Genomic DNA, 23,377 nt, shown 5'->3' on the forward strand with positions numbered 1-23,377 from the left:
CACAGTAGAGCAGAATTCATTTTGAAGTAGGTTAATCTTAGAAATCCAGGCGAAGACACTTCGCTTGAAAATCATCTCAAATGATCAGTTTTGTTAGTATGAGTAATAGTAACTATAAGATCAACAGAACAACTTTTTGTTCTACTGTGGGCCTACTGTGTGCTGGGTACCTCGGAGCACCTGAGTCGAACCATCTCATGATCCTTTCAACAGCCCACTGAGGGTCACACTGTCTTCTCCTCCACGTTATGGATGAGCCTTAAGTCTGGGCCAGAAATGACACAACTTTCCCAAAGCCATATTGCTACTGAGGGGCCAGCTGGGCTCTACGCCCACTCTAGTGCCAGAGCCTGTGATTGCAAACGTGGGCTGCACTAGCTGTTCAGAACAAAGGACTGTTCATGGAGGTGACACAGCTAACCCGTGAGACCCACCACCCTTTTCCCTAAGGTCATCCCGGTACAGCCTGCAGTGATGGCCCGAGTTAAGCATTTGAACTTGGTGCTGCAGAGGGCGTGTTTTAGGGACAAGATTGGTGTTAAGGGGGTCTAATGAAGTCCAGAGGGAATGGAAGGAAACAGGACTTGGGGAAATATCTGGGTCCCTGGAGCAGTGATCTCCTTTTATTACTGTGCACCTCTCTTTCACAAAAATAAATAAATACATAAATACATATATACATACATACAAAAAATATTTGTGGACATACCACCAATTTAAGCAAATTTTTGATAAATTATAAACTCTACTACTCTACTAAATTATTATGCACATTATAAATGACATGCAAAAGCTAAACAGTTAAATGGATGACATGAAATATGAATAAAACTTATAATATTTTCTTCCAGCCCCTTACTGGACTATTTCTCAAACTCCCTTTGGAGAAGACTTTTTAAAGATTTGTTTATTTATTTATTGAGAGAGAGAGAGAGACAACACGTGTGTGCACATGTGAGTAGGGGGGTGGGGCAAAGGGAAAAGGAGAGAAGCAGACTCCCCATTGAGCACAGAGGCCTCACTAAGGGCTCAATCCCATGACCCTGAGATCATGACTTGAGCCAAAATCTTGAGTCAGACATTTAATCAACTGAGACACCCAGGTGCCCTGGAGAAGACTTTTTAAGAAAGAGATAGGACACTGGATTTATAGCAATAATTCCTAGAATTAATCTTTAAAAGTGGGAAGATAGAAATGGTTTTTTTAAATTTTTTAAAAGATTTTCTTTATTTATTCATAAGAGATGGGAGGCAGAGGCAGAAGCAGGCTTCCCGCAGAGCAGGAAGTCCAGAGTGGGACTTGATCCCAGGACCTGGGATCGTGACCCTAGCTGGAGATAGACGCTGGAGATACTGATAAACCAAACTTTAGGGAAAAATACTGAACTTTACTGGGAAGATGAAGCAGAACAACAGCCTATGGCAGCAACATGAGTTTTAGATAGCTGTTGGTCACCCAGAAGGCTTAAGGTGGAGAGAAAAACAAAAGGCTGTAGTGACCCAAAATTGTCCGAGTTGTGTAATTTGACCAAGGAACTTCCGGGTGACATAAAGATTTGTTTATTTATTACACAGACAGCGCCATGTGGGGACAGAGCAAGGGGGAATGAGAATTCCATACAAACGTGTGAGTGGCTCTTCTCCCATCTCCAGGGGGGAAGGAAGAGATTGGGTTTACTCCAGTAAGCATGGTGATGAGTTGGTGAGGTAGGTTGACTAGATGTCTGGACACCTGAAAAAGCCAGCTAAGGGGGCTTCCTGGCCATCTTGTCAGTGTCTTATTGAAAACTTGTCATGTGCAAGACTTTCTTTTAACAGGTTGCCCGGTGAATTGATGTACAAATCAGACTACCGGCCGCCATGTGTCATTGCTCAGGTGATCCATGACACAATGCCCTGCAACTAAGGGGATGCACTTAGCATTACAGACATCGTTCTGTCTTTGTTATTTTGAAATTTAGAAAATATATTATTAATTTGTTCACTCCAAAGAGGCAATTTATTGCTTACTATGACAGTCTTTTGGTAGAGGACACAAAACTGCTTTCTTTGTTTTGAAAATCAATGTGTTACACCAATTTTCTGAAAGATGGAAATGAAGTGCCTCCTTCCAGCTGGGTCAGGACATAACTGTACCCTATGTATTGGTTTTTCAATAGAGTCCATTTACATAATGTACATGTCTCTCAATACAGAAGACATTTGCTCACATTTATGTGTAGAACATTCCCGAACCTGGCCCAGGTTGCGGATGAAACTGTCACTCTGACTGGCAAGGCATAACGAACAAGAGTTTTCCTGTAAACAATATGTGGTCATGGAAGGAATCAGCACTGCAATTCGTGGCTGATTCCAAAGGCTCTAAGAGGTGGTAGATGCACAGGCAAAGTGGTGACTTTTGCAGAGGAAGCAGGCTGGGGAGAGATGACAAAACAGAAATTTGAGAGGGCCCTAAAATCTCCCCCTGTGGGATTATTGGCCATTGAGCTTGAGAAAGGCTATGGTGAAAACTTGAAACGAGCATCAGATCAAACCCTTGGCCACTGGAGGTTGAAACTGACATGAGCAGCACTATCTCTATTCTTGACCCAAGGCCACAGGATGACAAGCTTTGCTTTTTCAATGTGGTCTCATGTCTCTATACTGCCCTATAAAGAAATTAATACAAATAAATGCTGAGAGTGTAAAGTGTAAGCAGAGCTCCCCTTGGCCATTTCCTAAGTTTTGTCTACTCCGAAGCGAGTATCACTTTGGTGAGTGCATTGCAGGAAATGGCCTTAATGATCAATGGCAGACCTCCACTCCAGAGTGACATAAAAAGCAATCTTCACCTCCTTCCTGATTTGTCTGTAATGAAACTTGCTTTCCTCAGGTCCCAGCATTCGAGGCAGATAAATATGTTCCCTTTCGTTGGCTCTTACTCATACTTCAGCAAGATTTCCCATGTGCTTTCCTTGGCTGGCTGGGAAACTGGACCACAATTTATGGGATCTTAGGGGACAGGCGCGTAGAACTCCAGTGGGATCCCGGAACAGAACCTAATTGGAGATTAGAGACCATTGCGGTGCGAAGCTTTTCTTTGAGATCGAAAGAGGTGCATGTTATGCAAATATTAGCAAGTGTAAGTTCACACTGTCTATTGAAAATTTATAGACTCATTATTGTCAAGAAGGATGGAAGATAAGTAGATTTTGGGAAAGATGCAGGTAAATTCAGGGAGGTGGCAAATTACCCCAGGGAAAGTAGAATGGCTAAAGACTATGGCCCAAACTTTTAAAAAAGATTTTATTCACTTATTTGACACACAGAGAGCCAGAAAGCACAAGTGGGGGGAATGGCAGAGGGAGAAGGAGAAGCAGGCTCCCCGCTGAGCAGGGAGGCAAAGGTGTGGGACTCGATCCCAGGACCCTGGGATCATGACCTGAGCTGAAGGCAGACACTTAACCGACTAAGCCACCCAGGCACCCCCTGGCTCCAACTTCCAAAGATGGTGTATGAGATACCTTTGGTGGGAAGGAATGAAGATCAGCAACTGTCCTTGATTCTGCTTCTCAGGAAGGCATTGTGATGTGGTGCCCAGGACTTTGGAGACAGACACACGCTTGGTGCCCTCTGGCTCTGCTGCTAAAGCAACACCTTCTAGAGTGCAGCTGCAGGCACCGGGTGGCGTCACACAGGGTCAGACCTGGGAGGCACTTCAGCCATGTACCCATTCCACCATCCTGCTGGGTTTGGAAGAGTGCTATCAAAGTCCCTGCTGCCGAAGGACCATCCAGAGTGACATGTCCCATGGGGCACGCTGGCATTCCTTTACCCCTTCAGGTTATTGGCAGCAAGGCTGGAAGTTTTTTAAATTTCCTGGGAAAATGATAGCAAACGGCTCCAAAAAGGAGTTTCAAAACGCAGACTTTATACTATGTTTTGAGTACATTTCATTCATTTGGCAGGTACTGACAGGGTGCTTAAGTGCCAGGTGCTGCTGCATTAGAAACGGACTTGAGAAGTTAACAGGAGGGGGCTCCAGCCCTCAACCAGCACAAAGTCAATCAATGGATGCATGTGACAGATAGAGCACTGTGACGGGGAGTACTAGGTGCTCTCATAAGAAGGGTGTGCTAGGAGTTAAGGGAACACTCGGGGGGAGCCAGCACCAACACTCGGGGAGAGCTGTGGGAAATATAATGGATGCAGATGGCTCCAGGGGAAACCAGAGAACTGCTCAGATCCCTGCTTCTTAACAGCTCCAAGTGCCCGCCGCTTCAGAGTGGGGTGCCTGAGTTCCGACCTCCAGCCCCTGCGCTGTTTCACCTGTACCTTTAGGAGTACAATGACATAGGATGTCACCAACGGAGGATCTACCCCTGCATCCTGGTACTGGGAAAGCACGCGAGGGCTGCGGAGCTGAAAGCAAGAGTTGGTAGTTCCAGTAATGTGTGCAGGGTTTTAAAAAACTATATACGGGAAAATATCCGGTCTTATTTGCATGTGTATGTATCATGCACAATTTTTAACTGCAATCCTCCTTTTACCTTCTTCCCTGTTGTTAAGACTCTCCTCTCCTCACCGCTGCCTTTGTCCCTATAATACCTGTTGACAGCCTGGTGCTCATCCATGAGCTCATTCGCCTCTATCCACACACGCATGGGGCTCTATCACTGTTTGACAAATATGGGCTCATTTTATCTACCTCTTGATCTAGTGCTTCCCGGTTAATAATCCCTCCTGCATAACGTCCTTCTGTTTTTATCTTCATTTTTATAAAGAATGGCTGCTCACCTTTTATCAGGTGATTTTTTTTTTTATCAAATGCATTTATTGCTATGGTCTTAAGAGTTTTTTCACAGTTAATTTAGTGATGAGGTAAATCTTGTTGATTTTCTGGTCTTGAGCTCCCTTTATTTTCCTGGAAGGAATCCAAGTTGGTCTCAGGATATAGTCCTTTGATAGATGCCTGACTTCTGTTATTTGCTAACATTAGTTCAGTTTCTGTTAACTAATCTGTCCTAAGCCAGATTTGTTAATAGCTTCCCCGTTACTCCCTCTCAGGTTTGGGTATTAAAATTGTGCTCAGCTTCATCAAGTGAATTGACTTATTATTGTTTAATTGCCTGTTGCCATTTAACAGTAGAATGACAGTTATCCAGCTGCAAACCTGTCTGATCTTGGAACTCATCTTCTGAATTTTCCATTCTTGAATCATTTGGATGATTTTGTTTGCCTAGGAAATCATCGTTTCTTCTAGGTTATCAAATTGATTAGTATAAAGTGCCTTGCAGTTTAGTGATTCTTTTATATTATGCATTTGCTTTTATATCTCTGTTCCCAACCCTTATCTGTTTTGCAACTCTCTCCCTCTCTCTGTCCCCTCCTCCCTGAAACCCCCCTTTCCCCATCCCCCTTCCCTCTCTCCCCACCTCCTCCCGCACCCCATCTTCCCCCTCTCTTATCCTTCATAGGGCCTGTGAAGTTTTTTTTTATTATTATTTCATTAGTCTTTCATAGAAACAATTTTGAGTTTATTTGCCCCTCATATTTTTTATTAGTTTAAAAATTTATCTTTATTATAACTACTTCCTTTCTTTTGATTGAGCTGCCCTTTTCTGATGGGTTTAAATGAGTAGTTTCTTTTATTCAAAAAAATGTTTGAAATTGAAGACATTTGACACTAAAGTCTCCTTAGAGTATAACTTCTGGTGTCTTCTGTAAGTTTTGGTATGAAATAGTCTCCTTTCCATTGCTTTCAAGATTTTCTTCAGTCGTCTTATGATTTCTTCTTTGACTGAAGACTGTATTTCTTAACTTGTATGTAGTTTCAATTTTTTGTTACCAGGTTATCTAATTCTGATTCTACTGGATTGTGATCAAAGAACTGTTCTTTAAATCTTTAATTTGGAAGGCTTGTAAAGGTTTCCTTTGTTGCCTAGTATGCAATTAATCTTTACAAATATGGCTTTTCTTAGGTGTAAGAAAGAAATGTTTTCCGAGGGAAATAAGGATGTCTATTTTCTTTTTTTTTTTAAGATTTTATTTATTTATTTGACAGACAGAGATCACAAGTAGGCAGAGAGGCAGGCAGAGAGTGAGAGAGAGGAGGAAGCAGGCTCCCCGCGGAGCAGAGAGCCCGATGTGGGGCTTGATCCTAGGACCCTGGGATCATGACCTGAGCTGAAGGCAGAGGCTTTAACCCACGGAGCCACCCAGGCGCCCCAGGATGTCTATTTTCTGTGTGTCCTTGTTTTTCCCTCCTTCTAGTAGATACTCCCATTTGAACAGCTAAAATTTTACCTTGTTATTGCATTTTTAGAGTCTTTAGGTATTATGTTGTTAGATGTATACCTGCTTATACCTTTTACATTTTCTTTCCAAACTCTGCCTTTAAAAATGTCCCTCTTCATCTTAGTACCTATAACTTTAGACCCAACTTGTCTGCGATGAATTTTGCCATTCTGGCTTTCTCTTTTGCATGGTATCTCCTCACTTGATACATTCTCAATCCCTTTTGCATTTTATTTTTTTTTATTAATTTTTTATTTTTTATAAACATATATTTTTATCCCCAGGGGTACAGGTCTGTGAATCACCAGGTTTACACACTTCACAGCACTCACCCAAGCACATACCCTCCCCAATGTCCATAATCCCACCCCCTTCTCCCAACCTTTTGCATTTTAAGTATGTTTCTTGAACAGCATGGATCTGTAACCCCCTGATAGGCGCTTTAATAGAAAACGTCAGTCTGTACACATTTAAATTAATGATAAACAGTCATGATTTTATTCCTTCCATCTTATTTTGTTTGTTTTTATTTTCCCCATTTTTGATGTTTTTAATCAAGTTTTCTTTTTCTACTTCATAAATATAGAAGTTCTTTGCATTTTTCGATGACAGCTTAACTGAGATATAATTCACAGGCCATACCACTCACCATCTAATGTGGACAATTTAATGGCTTTCACTATAGTTAACTATAATATACTGAACTACCTACACATTTTCATCATCCTCAAAAGAAAACTTTAGCCATCACCACCAGTCTTAGGCAACCGCTAATCTACTTTCGGTCTCTGTAGATTTAGCTATTCTGGAAATTCCATTTAAATCAAATTATGCAATATGTGGTCTTCTGTGACTGACTTCTCTCAATCAGCAGAATGTTTTCAAGGCTCCTCTGTGTCGTGGCACATATCAAAATTCTATTCCTTTTCAAGGCTGAATAATATTCCACTGGCTGGATGGATCACATTTTATTTATCTGTTCATCAGTTGATGAACATCTGGGTTGTTCTCACCTTTTTGCTATTACGAATAAACCCTAAACCTTCATGCACAAGTTTTGGTGTGGGCATAGTTTTTTTCTTGGCTCTATACACAGGAGTGATATTGGTGTGTCATATGGCAACTCTGTGTTCTGCATTTTGAGGAGCTACTAAACCATTTCTAATGTGGCTGCGCCATTTTCCAAGCCCACCAGCAATTTACAGGTTCCAGCTCTTCACATATTTATTTCAAATAAATAAAATCTTTAAAAAAAAGGCCTTCATATTTTATTAAAAATTTTAGGTGTCCGAATTCAAAAGGTTAACAATATAGAATAATAATAATCATAATAATAATAATATATCATCTAATAATAATACAATAATAATTTCTCCTGCATAGTCACTGCTGCACACTAGTAAAATGAGATGTTTCTTTTCTTTTCTTTTTTAAAGATTTTATTTATTTTATTTATTTGACAGACAGAGATCACAAGTAGGCAGAGAGGCAGGCAGAGAGAAAAGGAGGGAAGTCGGCTCCCCGCTGAGCAAAGAGCCCGACGTGGGGCTCGCTCCCAGCCAAAGGCAGAAGCTTAACCCACCCAGGCGCCCCGAGATGTTTATTTTCATTTGGGATTATGGAGGGGCAAGGTGTTTTTGGCTCTCCTGCTGAAGGAGGGACTCAGTCCGTATTGTCTCCACCTTTTTCCCTAATAGTAGCTCTGGAAGATGAAGACGTCCCTCCATCTCCCAGACATGAGGGTTTGACCAGGACATGGGATGGTATAAGCTCATTGACATAGTCTCATGAACTAAGCCCTGGTTTATTGGTCACAGTCGTTCTCCAAGTATTTTCAGGAATAAACTTCAGGTGTTGCCCTTACTCTAATTTTTCTTTCTGAGACTTCTGACTGCAATCCCTACTTCCTGCAGTCACTCGAGGAGAAACGAGGCATGTGGCAGCGCAACAGTGTGTTTTTCTTTCAAGATGACAGAATCACTCTTGATTTCTGTACGCATCTCAGATTTTCATATACGAACATGGATTTTGGTGTCTACCCTGAGGAGATGATACGTATGGTGTGAGGTACACTTGTATTCTCATGACACGTCACCTGGGTTACCCAGAACTTTCTGGGCCCGGCAGAAAGGCAGAAACCCGGGTGAATTCCTCATTGTTCCAGCAGGCTGTCAGCCCTCAAAGGCCTTCTGGATGTGTTTGTGCATCGCAGTGTCTGCTGTGCAAGATAAAGAAAGAGCACAGTAGTTCAGGGGGAAAATATTTAGGAACACATTTTCCAGGAGGAACCAGGATTCAGTTTGGGTGACTCTTGACCATTTTTCATCTTCTGACGACTGAAAGTGGTAGTTAATCTACAGTCATGGTTTTAACATGCATTTCGAATGTAATGTTAGTTTCCATCAACATAAAACTATAAGAACTGTCTTCCTAAAGGGCATTCGTGTAAGGCCTGTTATTTTCCAGCTTGATTAATGAAAACAAAATTTTTCTGTAATGCTTTCTTCCTACTCTGTATTAGTTTTCAGGACTGGATTGAAAGTGATTTATTGTGGATAGGGTTATACCTGCTCGCGGAATTTTTTTCTGTTCCTGGGTTTTTAAATGTGGCAGAGTTGACTTTCTGATTTTAATTCATCTTCACTAGATGAAGAATTCACAAATAGGACCTTCTCTTGAAATAACCATAGCCTGGGGGCGCTTGGGTGGCTCAGGTCATGATCTCAGGGTCCTGGGATCGAGTCCCACATCGGGCTCCCTGCTCAGTGGGGAGCCTGCTTCACTCTTTGCCTCCCCCTCTGCTTATGCTTTCTCTAATAAGTAAATAAATAAATAACCTAAAAAAAAAAAAGAAGTTGTATTTGACTGGAGCTTCATGTGGAGTGACAGATCAACAGAAAGACAAAGGGATATGAGACAGGAAGCAATGAAGGAAAACACAGAGGCGCACAGTATAGACAGATGTTCCTCGGCTTATGACGGCCTCGGCTTCTAATAAACCCATTGTTCAGCTGGAAATCTCTTTAGTTGAAAATGCATGGAAAACACCTAAGCGACTGAACATCAGAGCTTAGCCCCACCAAACTTAAATGTCTTGAGAACACTTACAGTATTGCACAGTTGGGCAAAATCCTCTAACACAAAGCCTATTTCACAATAAAGTGTCTGGTATCTCATGTAACTTACTGAACACTGCACTGAAAGCCAGAACAGGACGGTTCAATTGTGTTGGTTGCTGACCCTCGTGATCACGTGGTTTGCCTGGGGGCTGTGCTCGCTGCCCCTGCCCAGCATTACAAAAGAGGACCCTACTGTAGATCGCCAGCCTGGGAAAAGATCCAAACTAAATGCATATCACTTCTGCACTATTATAAAAGGTCAAAAAACCATAAACTGAACCAAGGTGAAGTCAGGGATCTTCTGTACCAGGTGTGTTAGGGAAGGTCAAGCGCTCCTGTCTGGCCAGGAACCATAGTGGTATGGGGGAAAGTACCACAGCAGAAAGTTCTACAGAGGAGAACCACTAGGACTCAAGCAACAATGGTCACAGGTTGCGCCAGGAAGACTGGATGCTCTTCTGTGGGTGATGAGAAGCCACGAGTGACTCAGGAAGGCTGCAGAGCTCTGGGCAGGTGGGACAGCTGAGGGCTGCAATGAAGAGGGACAGGTGGAGCTGGGAGACCAGGTGGGGAGAGCCCGCTACCCTCGAACAAACGGCGACAAAGGTCTGGACTGGGATGACGGAGATGGTGGAAGGTAATGGGATATTCATGAAACAGAACTGGAAAGCCATGGAAATGAAATAAGAGAGGGAGGGAAAACCGAACATGACTTTAATTGCCATCAGTATAAAACGTGTTGAATTAAAATGAATTGGTATTTCTAGACCGATGATGACATCACAATAATGGAAGGAAACCAATTTTGATTTTGAACCTGGTTAAGGAGAAAGTATAGACAAGAGAAAAGCAGAGGCTCTGGAGTCACACAAATGTCACCGTTGAGATTCGTCCCCACTCTTCATTCCCTTCCCTGTAAACCCAGGCAAGCGACACCTGCCACACAGCACTGGTAACAAATAGGGAAGAGCACACGTTCCCACGTTCCCGGGTCAGACAGGACAGCCAGGGATCAGCGGCACATGAGGAGGTGACAGGTGGTCACTAAACTGAGCTCAGGTGCATACACAGCAGTTTACGTCACCTTGAGATGGCTCCTCCTGTGACCTCTCGAAGAAGGCGGCAGTGGTGAGGAACGAACTCCAGGAGCTTATTAGCATACATGATCTTCAGGCCGTCCGGATGAGACTCAACGATCTGCTCTACAATCACCTAGCAGAAGGAAGAGCGTTTTATTTTTATTTATTTATTTGTTTGTTTGTGTTTTTGTTTGTTTTTAAAGCACCTAAAAGAGAAGTATGAACTATACACTACAGAGAAAAGAATCGAGTAAACCTTACAAATGCACTTCGTCCTTCCTCCTCCCCACTCAGTATGCTTTCTAAACAGGAGGTAAGTAACAACGGCATGAAAATCTAGGTCCCGGGATTTGGGAATACTGCTCCAACCCTGGGGGACACAGAGGCTGAGGGACAGAGACTGGCCTGAAGCTAAAACATCACACACACTCATCTGCTTCCCTTCTGAGCTTAAAAGCGAAATACTGTATCTGCAGACAACAGCTCTGTACCATCTTCACCCTGGCCTTATCCTCTACCGTCTCCAGAACAGGGAAAGGGCTGAGATGGAAAGTGATGGAAGAAAACACATCTTATTTTGCTTTAGTATTTTATATTTTTTTGGTGAGGCTGAGTTGCAGGAGGTGAATGACAAGCATACAAACTTAAAATACAAACGTGGCCACAGTTCATTTAATGACACGGAAACGTAAAGTACTTCCCTCATTTAGCATATTAGATTCAGTTCAATGAAAAGGGCATAAATTAAATAACTAAAATATTTTCATTTAGTGACAAAGAATAATGTGATCTTTTTCACCCCCACAGAGAGAGCTATGAACTATAATAGGATACATACAAAGAACTGACAGATCATTTACTTTTAGTAGTCTTAATGAAGCTGAGAAGATTACTGAAATTAATCCTTCAATTTCACTTCTATCACTGGGATACTGTCTCGTTTTAAAACTGGAAGCCTTTCATCCTGAAGTCATGGTGGGTAGCTTTATACTTACCGGACAGAAAGAACACTCGCACTGGCAGGTGACTGGAAGAAAGCCCTCAAACACTGAGACAGGCTTCATGACTTCTGTCACCCTGAACTAGATGAAACGACGCTCTCTAAGTTGGAAGCTGCTGATTGCTGGCGGCCTCACATGGTGCAGCCCATACTCCGGCCACTCAGAGGCAGGATACACTGACTCCCTGTATTTAACTGTATCCTTATACGTCAAGAACACTGGGTAACCAAGTTCCGGACTTAAGGTACTACCCCGCTAACTCGCCCTTAAAAGCCCTTTATCTTTGAATATTCCCTCCCTCCCACCTTCCTAGCCTGGCAAACTCCCCATGGTCTTCAAGACTTAGGCCACATCAATTCTGCGAAGACGCCTCCCCTCACAGACTTTCCCTGCGCACAGAGCTGTCTTCCAGCTCCTCCAGTGGGCACGGGTGCCTTGGTGGGGTCACGCTTTTTGGCAACTTCATTAACGTATAACTTATGGAAATGGAAATTGACCTGAAAATGTTCTGATCCGTACCTTCTTCCGAGGCAAGTCCCTCACCCCTACTAAATTAAGATGATCCCTGAGTTATGGCATCACTGAAAGAGACCAGAGCGCATGCCTGATTCCTGCCATGCTGATGGGCACCAAGCGGGACCAACCTTTTCTTACAACCAGAAGAGCAGGAACTAGGAGCATCTTCAAGGAAGAGCCCTGAGCTCTCTCGCACCCAGTCAAGAAACGAAGCCAGATTAGATGCTCTGTGTTTGTGGAATGAGGTGCATGGGGGCACAAACCTCATCCATGTACGGTTTCACCAGTACTTGACCAACTAACGCCTCTGCATCCCGTGTCTTATCAATTGTAGCGTAAGTTTGGAGGCAGTGCCGTATGATGTCCACATTGGAAGTCTGAAGCCCTTCTAGCAGCAGGCCTCCCAGGGACTGCTGCAGCTTGGCCGTAATGTGGGCTATACGCTGCAAGAACAGAGAGACCAGGAAAGAAGGTCCAGGCACCACAGTTTCTAAAAGCTCAAATATATGTGTATAATTTATATACATATGTGTTATATATATAAAGCAAGCCTCTAATTCTACCAGAATATATGTAAGATTAAAATCCCAACATTTCCGGGCGCCTGGGTGGCTCAGTGGGTTGGGCCGCTGCCTTCAGCTCAGGTCATGATCTCAGAGTCCTGAGATTGAGTCCCGCGTCGGGCTCTCTGCTCAGCGGAGAGCCTGCTTCCCTCTCTCTCTCTCTGTCTGCCTCTCCATCTACTTGTGATTTCTCTATGTCAAATAAATAAATAAAATCTTTAAAAAAAAATCCCATCATTTCCTAGAGAATAACAATGAATCTCTTCTCCCCATGATTGCTTTCTTTCTTTTTTTTTTTTAAAGGTTTTTATTTATTTATTTGTCGAGAGAGAGCACAAGCACACAAGGAGGCACAGGCAGAAAGAGAAGCAGGCTTCCTGCCAAGCAAGGAGCCCAAGGTGGGACTCGATCCCAGGACCCTGGGATCATGACCTAAGCCAGAGGCAGTGGCTTAACTGACTGAGCCACTGAGGTGTCCCCTCCCTATGATTTCTTTGAAAGTAAGTCGGCTTCATCAAAGTGAAGTTTAGACAATTACTGAACGACAAAAATTTATTTGCCTCTTAAGCTATGGAGTAAATCAGACAAACGTGCATTTAAACCCAGTCAAGGGCTTTGGATAAATGAACTCTGACTACATCATATGATGTGTCAAGTTACATGAAATTCAGAATTAATTTTACTTGCATAGTTTGGAGACTACGCTTGTGTCTTTACACAAAATCTATCTAGTGTGACATAATGGAAGCAGGGTCCCAAGCAGGAGACACTGAAAAAAAAAAAAAAATTCAAAGATAGCTTCAAAATCCTGTAGAGTAGCAATTATCAGGGGCAATGCTAGGTCAAACCAAAATCATCCAGGAAATTCGCAAACAGCAAATTGAAAATCGAAACCAACACTTACTGGTCTTACTTTGCCCAGAAGAGGCATGCCTTTGCTCTGAACAGCATGAAACTGTAACTGGTTAAACTCTGTGGCAATTCTCTCCAAAATCTGTCTAGTCCAGAGAGGGCTAGTAGAGACAATTAGAGAAGTGTAATTCCCAAAGTTAAAACCTGCCACCCCCATCGCCCCCCATACCTTACAGCGCTCAGGCACCTGCACCTGCACGCCATCAATTTTCAGGACAAACTGTCTGTGCAGCAGGCCCCAGTGTAAGGGGTGAGGAGCGGGGAGGTCGTAGAAGCCACCGACGCAGCCTGGCCTGGGCCACAGGGCCCAGGCAAGGGGGTGGAGCTATTTTAGGTCAGTGTGGGTACAACTGCATGTTTCCACCACGTTCCTCGGGCTCTCCCATTCGTGCCCTTCTTCTCCCTTCTTCTCCCATTCTCTAACCCCCTCCTCTCTCTTGCCCTGTCCTACCGTTCATACCCGAAGCCCCCTCTTCTTCTCCGCCTGCCTCATTCTCCCTCCCAAGTACCTCTCCAGTACCAACTACTGCTGTCTCCTCAATCAGCTAAAACTGACCGCCTAGCAGCAACCTGAGAAATCACTCAGAGCAGCGGACTCCAAGTTTAAATTTACCCAACGGCAGAAAGAGCAAGCTCGGTGCTCCGGGAGCTGGTGAGAAATCACTCACAGTGCATCTGCCATCAAGTGGACTGGATACACTTCCCTCTTGGCCCCCACATTAGAAAGCATCAACCCCATTCAAAAGGAAGTCGAACAGTGAAAGAAAGAAAAAAAACACAACAAATGCCCCAAAGCCCCTGCTGGGCTCTATGAGGCATCCCCCATCTGAGAATGGGCAGTCAGGTAGTGAGGAAACACACTGTAAGGAAACCCAAAATCTCTGGAGACCTGCCACGGTGTGCCCCGTCCCAGAGCATCAGAACAGGTGTGGAGGGAAGGCAAGCCCTCGGCACAACCAAAGTGGAAGCCTAATCCCAACCTCTACTGACTGATCCCATGCACATTTCCTATTTATCCTTTTCTCGGCATTTCTGGGCCTGGCAGAGCATGATGGATTTACCGTGCATTGACACTGCTCTGGCTTTCCTGACTCTAGAGCTCAGAGCTGCTCTTCTGGAGAAAAAAGTCCTCCAAGGTAATTCTGAGCAAGAAAGCGCACAATGTCTGTTTATCAAGGACAGTGTTGCACAGGGACAGGATTGTAGACACAGAGCTCTCTGAGGTGTTTCTATCCGAGGAGCACAGCAGCAACAGCAAAGATGGGAAGAACACTGGAGGGCCAGCTCCCCAGGGGCCGAACGTGGACATGGCTGGAGGGGCTGCAGGTGCTGCCAAGGGCCGCAGCGAAGCAGAGCCGCTGGAGACACACGGGCTGCAGAAGGGCCGCGTGCAGACTGTCTGCTAAGTGTGGACGAACGGGGCAGAAGCACGAGTGCAACGGGCTAGAGACACAAGCACAGTGGAGGCTGACCACTTAGTTGAATGCCTTGATGTGAAAGGGAGCAGAGACCCAGGACCAGAGAATCGCTTCCTTTGGGATGTGTCCATTCTTAATCTCCATCATGAGACATGTGGAGCATATGGTCTCTCAAGTTCCTTCCAAATCTAAAACCTTAATTCCTAAAATTTAGAAACCTAACTCCGCCTGCAAGGGGAGGGACTGTTAGCGTCACACAACAGAGCACTCAGGGCACCAGGCGACCTTGACGCAGGCATCCCAGCTGGTATGTGTAGGACCAGCCCCAGCTACTCCCACTGCACCACTGTGAGTCTCACGGTGCTGACAGGACCTAACTACTCATTTTCTGAGTCACTCATCTACCCTGGCTAATTGAAAATTCACACCAGGAAGGGAACAAGACAATCACAGTATAACAAAGAGAGCCATCATCTTTTTCCTATTTCATAAGTTTTTTCTTTCCTGTTTGTAAATTTCAACTGGATATGTCCTATACTGTTTCATAATAATATAATGCTGGTGCAAAATACATCAATGGTAATACTCTGGGCATGTCTAGGAAAAAAAATGAGATGGACAAAAACCAAGATGAATGGTAAGTATGCCTTAAAGATCAACAGGACTTTGCTAGTCCTCAGGGAAGGTGATTCCAAATATACTTTTCCACTGCAAGCATAATGACGTGTTGGAACTGTGGTCTATAAACAAAGGGTTTATAGGAACGTGTTATAGATTTCACCATTTCATGCTCTCCACTCTCCTGGAGCTACATTCTAGCCACAAACCTGGATTTTCTTCTTGTTCAGAAATGAATTCTAACTAAGCCGTCCCCGCCTAATTAGATTGGATGTGAAGTATTAATTTATGTGCTACTTAGTTAAAAAAAAAATGCTTACCTGCTTACTTCTAGTGCAGAGGTTTCTTTAAAACTTTGTGAATTTAAGATTTTTTCAATCTTTTCAACTGATCAAATAACTTGTATAAGCCTCAACACACACATCTATAAAAATAAAAATTAAGCAAACAAAAAACGTCACCATCTTTACTCTTAATCATGTTTATTTCCCATGCTAAATGCAGGAAAATATAAGACCAAAAGTTAACTTCAAATATATAGGGCATGCTATATTTTGAATATTTCTATGAAACACAGAATTCTCAAGAATGCAAATCTTAGTTCTAGAATAAGCATACTTCCATATTCTATTGCAAGTTTATAGAGGAAAAAAAAAAAACCCTAGACTTTGCTTTCTCATATTCTATACTCTTATTTCTTCTTTTCCCCATCCTTAATCTTTCTATGGGCATTTCTTTCCTATTTTTTTATTTTTTTATGTTTTTTTTTAAAGATTTTATTTATTTATTTGACAGACAGAAATCACAAGTAGGCAGAGAAGCAGGCAGAGAGAGAGAAGGGGAAACAGGCTCCTGCTGAGCAGAGAGCCCCATGTGGGGCTCGATCCCAGGATCCTGAGACCATGACCCGAGCTGAAGGCAGAGACTTAATCCACTGAGCCACCCAGGCGCCCCCTTTCCTATTTTTTTAAAAAGATTTGTTTATTTGAGAGAGAGAGAGAGAGTCTGCATGTGCGCATGCAGGGGAGGGGCAGAGGGAGAGAGAGAATCTTGAGCAGACATCCTGCTGAGCACAGAGCTCAATGCGGGGCTCAATCTCATGATCCTGAGATTATGACCTGAGCCATAATCAAGAGTCGGACATTTAAACAACTGAGCCACCAGGCGCCCCTCCATTTGTTTTCTTATGGCCCTTTATTCATGTTTTAACTTTGGCTTCCGATTGTACTGGCCCTCTCAGTTTACATGTGCATATACCTATATGCCCAAGCACCAAATCATTAAAGACCTTTTACACTACAAATATTATCAAAGAGGTTGAGGGACATTATGAAAACTCTCATCCTTAAAGAACAAAAAAATACAAAGTCATCCATTCAATAAATAGGAGCTCGACATTCATTCCGACGGGGGGTGGGGGGGGGACACGAGAAAATAAAGCAAGAAATACACCCTACTCTCACAAAGCTTACTGTTTTGTCTGGAAGCGCACGACAAGCATTCTTTGGACAAAAGCTGTGAGGAGATCCAGAGGCGAATTAAACAGAAGGTCCCTCAAACAGGCTTCTCCCCACTGAGATTTTAACAAATATGCTAATAATAGACATAGGAAACATTGTACAGAGCAGCAGGTGAGAGTCAGAAGCCCAGACTCCCAATGCCCGCTGTGCCCCTACATCGTTATGATCATGAATGACATCGGGGACACTTGGAACTGGAGATAGCACTAAGGGGCACACTCCCGGGGTAAGTCCTCAGATGTACAGAGCCATTGCCTGTCTCACACACCTGAAACTAAGCCAACACCGCATGCTAACTACTGGGAATCGAAAAAATTAAAGTGAACACGAGAACATAAAGAACACAGGATCAGAAAATAACAACAAACCTACGGCAGAATCCTGAGTTTGCTTTGGAAAGCCCACTTCTCCCCTAGTCTCTAAGATAGGCCTATTTTCTTTACAGGGCCGCTGACAATTTATACAGTCGTTAACTGTCAAGCGCTGCACCGACAACAGTTATCACGGTTTCTTGTTCTGGAAAAAGTGGGTGATCTTGAGATCGTGTGGGTACTTCTGAAATTCTGTCTTCTTATTTCAGGTAGATAACGTGACATAATGCATAAAATGCACATGCGTGAGAGCTTTGAAAAAAAGCTAAATTTAAAAAATAAAGAAAAACAGCTGAATAGTGCTGACAAGTTCACGGAGACAAGAGGAGAGGGCTTCAACTGGCATACAGCATAAGACATCTACTGGAGGGTACCTTTTTCTTCCTTATGTTCTCTTGTTTACACATTCGTTCATCTACTGCCCGAATTCCTTCACTGACTGATGACCTGAGACTCTTTAAAAGAATAATAAATAAAACGTATTACAGACATTGTTTTGTCACATTATCAAGTTCCTACATCTCATTCAATTCCATAGAACTTAATACCTGTGCACCAGTACTATGCAGATATTGACAAAAAAAAAAAAAAAAAAAAAAAACATGATATACCAGACACAGTTACTGTTGAGGGGACTCATGATCTGGGGGCATAATGACACGAAGGCAGGGTCGCATGGCCAGAAGAAGAATGACATATACAGTGAAAGTTATGGGGATGAGGGGGCTTAGAATGGAGAACAGATAATATGAAGCAAAGTACAGGAGAGTCTGGAAATGCGACGGGGCTCAAATCGGACTCTGAAAGCCATGTGTACACAGCTGCCGAGGTGGGGAGGGGATGGGGAGCAGATGTAAGTGCACACACTCAGGGGCAGGGTCAGACAGGCACACAGCCATGTGCACTGCAGGCTTCCTTCTGGAGAGAAGCAGAAATAGGAATGGAGGGCCAACTTCACTGAGATGAGGTCTTTAGATTCTGCATATTTTGGAGAACGAAAGAATGTCAAAGCACTGATGCATGATGATGAAATGTGGGTATGGAAATACCAGGAATCAAGAATGAAGAACAGAAGACCAGAAAAAGGCAGAGCACAGAGGTAGAGAAACATGTCCAGAAGCTAATGAATAAAGAGATAATTAGGAATTAGGGCCAAAACAAAGGTTAACAGAAACAACTAGAATGAAGTAGGCATATCACAAAAATTCCACAGGAAGGTGAATTAATTCACTCCATCAACATTATGAAACACCTCCTGGACGTCAGTATTGTGGCAGCCCACAGGGATGCAATGAAGACAGATATAGTCGTATCCCTCAGTGGTCTGAGAATCTCACAGAACAGCTTCAGAGTTGGGACCAGAAAGGCAGGTCAGGCTTGTGGCTGAGCAGGACCAAAGTGGCCATAAAAACAGGCCATGGAAAAGGGAGGGGATACGGTGATGGCAGGGGGTGAGGCGGGACGGGAGCCTGTGTGAGTAGAGCAAATCTGCCTCCAGGGAGGGGGTTCGAGAGAAGAGTGGGAGGCCAAAGGAAGGCTAGGCTTGGGAAACAACACCACTATGAGGCCCTGAGAGGAAGAGGCACACCAAGGAGGCAGTGGGAGAGCCCCACAGCGGCTGGTGTGGAATCCAACAGCGGACCATGAAAATCCCTTCCATTCCAAGGAAAAGTACCTTTAACAAGATTTTGTAAAATTCAAATGAGACATAAACCATGGAAAGTATTGGCTACCTCAAGGCACAACTCAAGATTTTTACCTGTTTCACAAACTCTTTCCTGCCTGCCCCTCCCCTAGGCTTCTCAGCACTGATATTTTCATTACTCCGCATTTTTCTTGGTTCTAACCATGTACTGTGTCTTCCCTTAAATTATGTTCTCCTTATATTCTCTCTAGGATGCAGGCACTGTCTTAGGGGAGGGACGCACGAGGCCACTCAAGCTAGAGGAGACACACAAGGAAGGATGGTATCGTTTATGACAAGTTTACGACAGGGCATCAGAACGGACAGAGGCTCTAAGTCAGGGCACCAGACACAGACGGGGGGGGGGGGGAGACAGGGCAGCACAGTTTTCTGTTAGAAGTGATGCCACAACTGCCCCTCCACTGTTCACCCAGGTGGAGTTCCTATTCCCAATGGCTTAGAGGTGGGGAGTCCATTCCCACAACAGAGATTTTTCTGAGAGAACATGCAAATGTAACATTTATTAAGTATTACATTTTATTTATATTATCCTTCAGTTCCATTAGGGATTACACAGTTTTTGTAGATCAGCCCAGGAACCTAACCACACGTAGATTACGTGGGGTGGGGTGGGGGGATATTTAGAAGATTACAAACTGTTAAAATACAAGTCATTCATAAGTTAGAAACCACTTACATATGACCAAAGTGGCATTAATAAGTTGAATTTGGAAATATGCTTCCTCTCCCATGACATTTTAAGGTTGTCTACTCTGAGAATATGTCTTCTTCAAATCGAACATGTTTTTAGCATATGCAAAAACAAAATCATTTACAACTCTTCTGAAGGTGAATATTATAATCATGAACCGTTAAAATACAACCACCAGTACCACCAAACTAACAGATGAAAAGAATTCTTAGAGAAAAGCCGACGAGGACAACAGGCGTCACAGCAGACTGTTTTCATTAATTGGGGACTTACCAGAACTTCTCGTAACTGTCCCAAAGGCACAGAAAGTTGACTGAGGGCTTTGTCCATGCCAACCTAAAGGCAAAACCAGGTTGGCACAAACACATCACGATAAGGAGTAATAGTGACGTATCTATTTAATGATCAAAGCAGTACCAGATTTAAGTTATTTTTTTGGCACAACCGTATTTTGCTACCTAACTAGCTAAACAACAGAAGTGTTATTTGGCCATTAATGTTGTTCATAGAATATGAAAAAAATCTGTTGAAATACATGAAACTATAAAAATAAGGGAAGTCATGAGAAACGAAAGTTTCCTTAAGAACAATTTGCCTTTAGATGACATTTTAAATGAATGTGAAAAATTTTCACAGAAGGTGAACAGTTCTCTGTCTGTAATTGATGATACTCAGCCAGCTGATGTGAAAGTCTGACGGGCTACGTCTCTCTTAAACATTATTATAAGCCTTGAGAAAAATAGAAATTAAACAGAAGTAAAATTTTCTAGGTTTTTAATCCTATTGGGATATTTATCTTAGTGGTATATTTCCCAAAAGCAAATGTGCATCATTAATTTTAATGCTTCTTGAAATTCCCACGGAGCTGCAACTTTCTGTGCTTCTCTGGACAGATTTAAAACAAAATGAAGCATCAACAAGGAGACTTTTCTGCCAAGTAACAAAATTCAACATTTCTAAACGGCTTTTACAAACAATTGATAAGCTCACTGCAAATCATTCTTATATTTTTATAAAACCAAACTTTTTAAATATCAATATTGGCCAATGTTCCCTCAACCTAGCTCTGGCTAACAGATATACCTGGGAGTAAATTAAACAATATAAGAGTGGTGGACATTTGCTCCTACAAATTAGTCTAAATCAAGGAAGACTTCAGGGTAATCACTTAGCAACTAATAAAACAACCCCTTGGGTATTATTATCCTTTACTTTTCACTGTTGACTAATGAATTTGAAACATAATCAAACTAGAGCAACCTTAAATGAATAAAAACTAAAACAAACAAAAAAATGTATTCCAAATGTTTAGTTCTTTTATTAATGAAATTGGTAATTTCTTCAAGTTTCTGGTGAGGTTGGTGGGGTAATCAACTGAAAGGTTTCTAAAAACTCTGCCCTTTTAATAAATATGAAGGAGAGAGAAAGTGTGTGTGTGTGTGTGTGTGTGTGTGTGTGTGTAGGACTTGTGAATTTCAGGTTTACCAAGTTTGTGGAAAGGTTGACAAAATCTGCATAATCCTTGTTGATGAGCTCGACCATGGGTATTTTAAGAAGTTTATAGTAGAGTTCCAGATCTCCTCTTAGTTCCTCCAGCTGGACACGCTTCCTACAGTCAGACACAAAGTGATCGACGTCGAAATCTTCCTGAAAATCAAACCAGAAAGAAAAAAATGATTGCACTAATACCACATTTTACATAGAAAAATAAGATCAGAGAAAGAATAAGAGGCCGTATTACTGCAGGGGAACACACACAGGACATCAGGGGGTCTGCTCACTTCCTAAGATTATGGGAAAGGGGGCCCCTCACCAAGACCATTCTCTCCTGTTGCCTAACTCTACAGGCATTTTATTTCTTTTAATTATACATTTCAAAGAGGCTCTTCTCAAAATAGAAACAGCTTTTTCTTCTTAATTTTAAAAGTAACAAATGTTCACTGTCAAACTTTCAACCAACCAAGAAATACTTATGTAAGAGAGAAAAAAAAAATCACCCACTCTCTAATGCTCTGCAGTTAAGCACTGTTAATGTTTATTTTTCTTCGCTATTTAACACAGCGATTCACATCCTTCCAGACTTTGTTTTGGTCTTTCTCTTTACTTTTTTTTTTTTTTTAAAGATTTTATTTATTTGAGGGAGAGAGATGGAGAGAACAAGTGGGAGGAGGGGCAGAGGGAGAAGCCGGCTCTCTGCTGAGCTGGGAGCCTGATGCCAGGGTTCATTCCAAGACCCTGAAATCAAGACCTCAACCGAAGGCAGATGCTTAACTGACTGAGCCACCCAGGTGCCATAGTCTTTCTCTTTAAAATATAAATTACTTTTGGGGTGCCTGGCTGGTTCAGTGGGTTAAGGCCTCTGTCATTAGCTCAGGTCATGTTCCCAGGGTTATGGGTTCAAGCCCCACATTGGGCTTTCTGCTCAGCAGGGAGCCTTCTTCCCTGTCACTCTCTCTGCCTGCCTCTCTGCCTACTTGTGATCTCTGTCTAATAAATAAATAATTTTTTAAAAAATAAAATATCAATTACTTTTTAAAGAAACTGACATATAATGGACACATGTTAGTTTCAGGCGTACAACATAAAAATTCCATAGTTTAATCTGTTGTGAAATGATCACCCTAAAACTAGTTAACATCCATCACCAAACATACACATTTTTTTCTTGTACTAAGAACTCTTAAGCTTTAGCAATTTTAAATATGTAATAATATACGGAGCCTGGGTAGCTCAGTGAGTTAAGGCCTCTGCCTTCGGCTCAGGTCATGATTCCAGGGTCCTGGGATCGAGCCCCACATCAGGCTCTCTCCTCAGCAGGGAGCCTGTTTCCTCCTCTCTCTCTGCCTGCCTCTCTTCCTACTTGTGATCTCTGTCAAATAAATAAATAAAAATATTAAAAAAAATATATATATATATAATATACTACGCAGCCATCAAAAGAAATGAAATCTTGCCATGTGCAATGACGTGGATGGAACTAGAGGGTATGCTGAGTGAAATAATCAGAGAAAGACAATTATCATACAATCTCCCTAATATGAGGAATTTGAGAGGCAAAGTGGGGGGTGTGGGGGTAGGGAAGGAAAAATGAAACAAGATTGGATTCGGAGGGGGGCACCTGGGTGGCTCAGTGGGTTAAAGCCTCTGCTTTCGGCTCAGGTCATGATCACAGGGTCCTGGAATCGAGCCCCACATCGGGCTCTCTGCTCAATGGGGATCCTGCTTCCTCCTCTCTCTCTGCCTACTTGTGATTTCTGTCTGTCCAATAAATAAATAAAATCTTAAAAAAAAAAGATTGGATTGGGAGGGAGACAAACCATAAGAGACTCTTAATCTCACAAAACAAACTGAGGGTTGCTGGGGGGAGGGGTGTAGGGAGAGGGTGGTGGGGTTGTGGACATTGGGGAAGGTATGTACTACAGTGAGTGCTGGGAAGTGTGTAAGCCTAACAATTCACAGACCTGTAACCCTGGGGCTAATAATACATATTTCTAATAGAAAATAATAAAATTAATATACAATAATACACAGTATTATTTACTACAGTCACTATGATGTACATTACATCCCCAAGGCTTATCTTATTAA

General features: G+C 42.7%; 1 protein-coding gene across 6 annotated transcripts in view; it reads right to left on the reverse strand.

The window, feature by feature from the left end:
* The window catches only part of LOC131820327 (conserved oligomeric Golgi complex subunit 2-like), a 42,335-nt gene that overhangs the window by 1,593 nt on the left and 17,365 nt on the right, over positions 1-23,377 (reverse strand). The window contains exons 2-5 of one of the 6 annotated variants that reach the window (XM_059155869.1): positions 21,275-21,436; positions 20,063-20,125; positions 17,768-17,848; positions 14,381-15,926 (exon numbers count right to left, since the gene is read on the reverse strand). In XM_059155869.1, coding sequence (XP_059011852.1) covers positions 15,894-15,926; positions 17,768-17,848; positions 20,063-20,125; positions 21,275-21,436 — 339 coding nt within the window. In that variant the 3' untranslated portion in view covers positions 14,381-15,893. Of the gene's footprint in view, positions 1-7,620; positions 8,495-9,829; positions 9,925-10,479; positions 10,608-12,119; positions 12,699-14,380; positions 15,927-17,767; positions 17,849-20,062; positions 20,126-21,274; positions 21,437-23,377 lie in introns of those variants that run through there. The other 5 variants (XM_059155866.1, XM_059155868.1, XM_059155867.1 and 2 more) reach the window with 5 other exon arrangements.

This window comes from Mustela lutreola, chromosome 18 (assembly GCF_030435805.1).
Source record: "Mustela lutreola isolate mMusLut2 chromosome 18, mMusLut2.pri, whole genome shotgun sequence".
In the NCBI taxonomy this organism is placed as follows: domain Eukaryota; kingdom Metazoa; phylum Chordata; class Mammalia; order Carnivora; family Mustelidae; genus Mustela; species Mustela lutreola.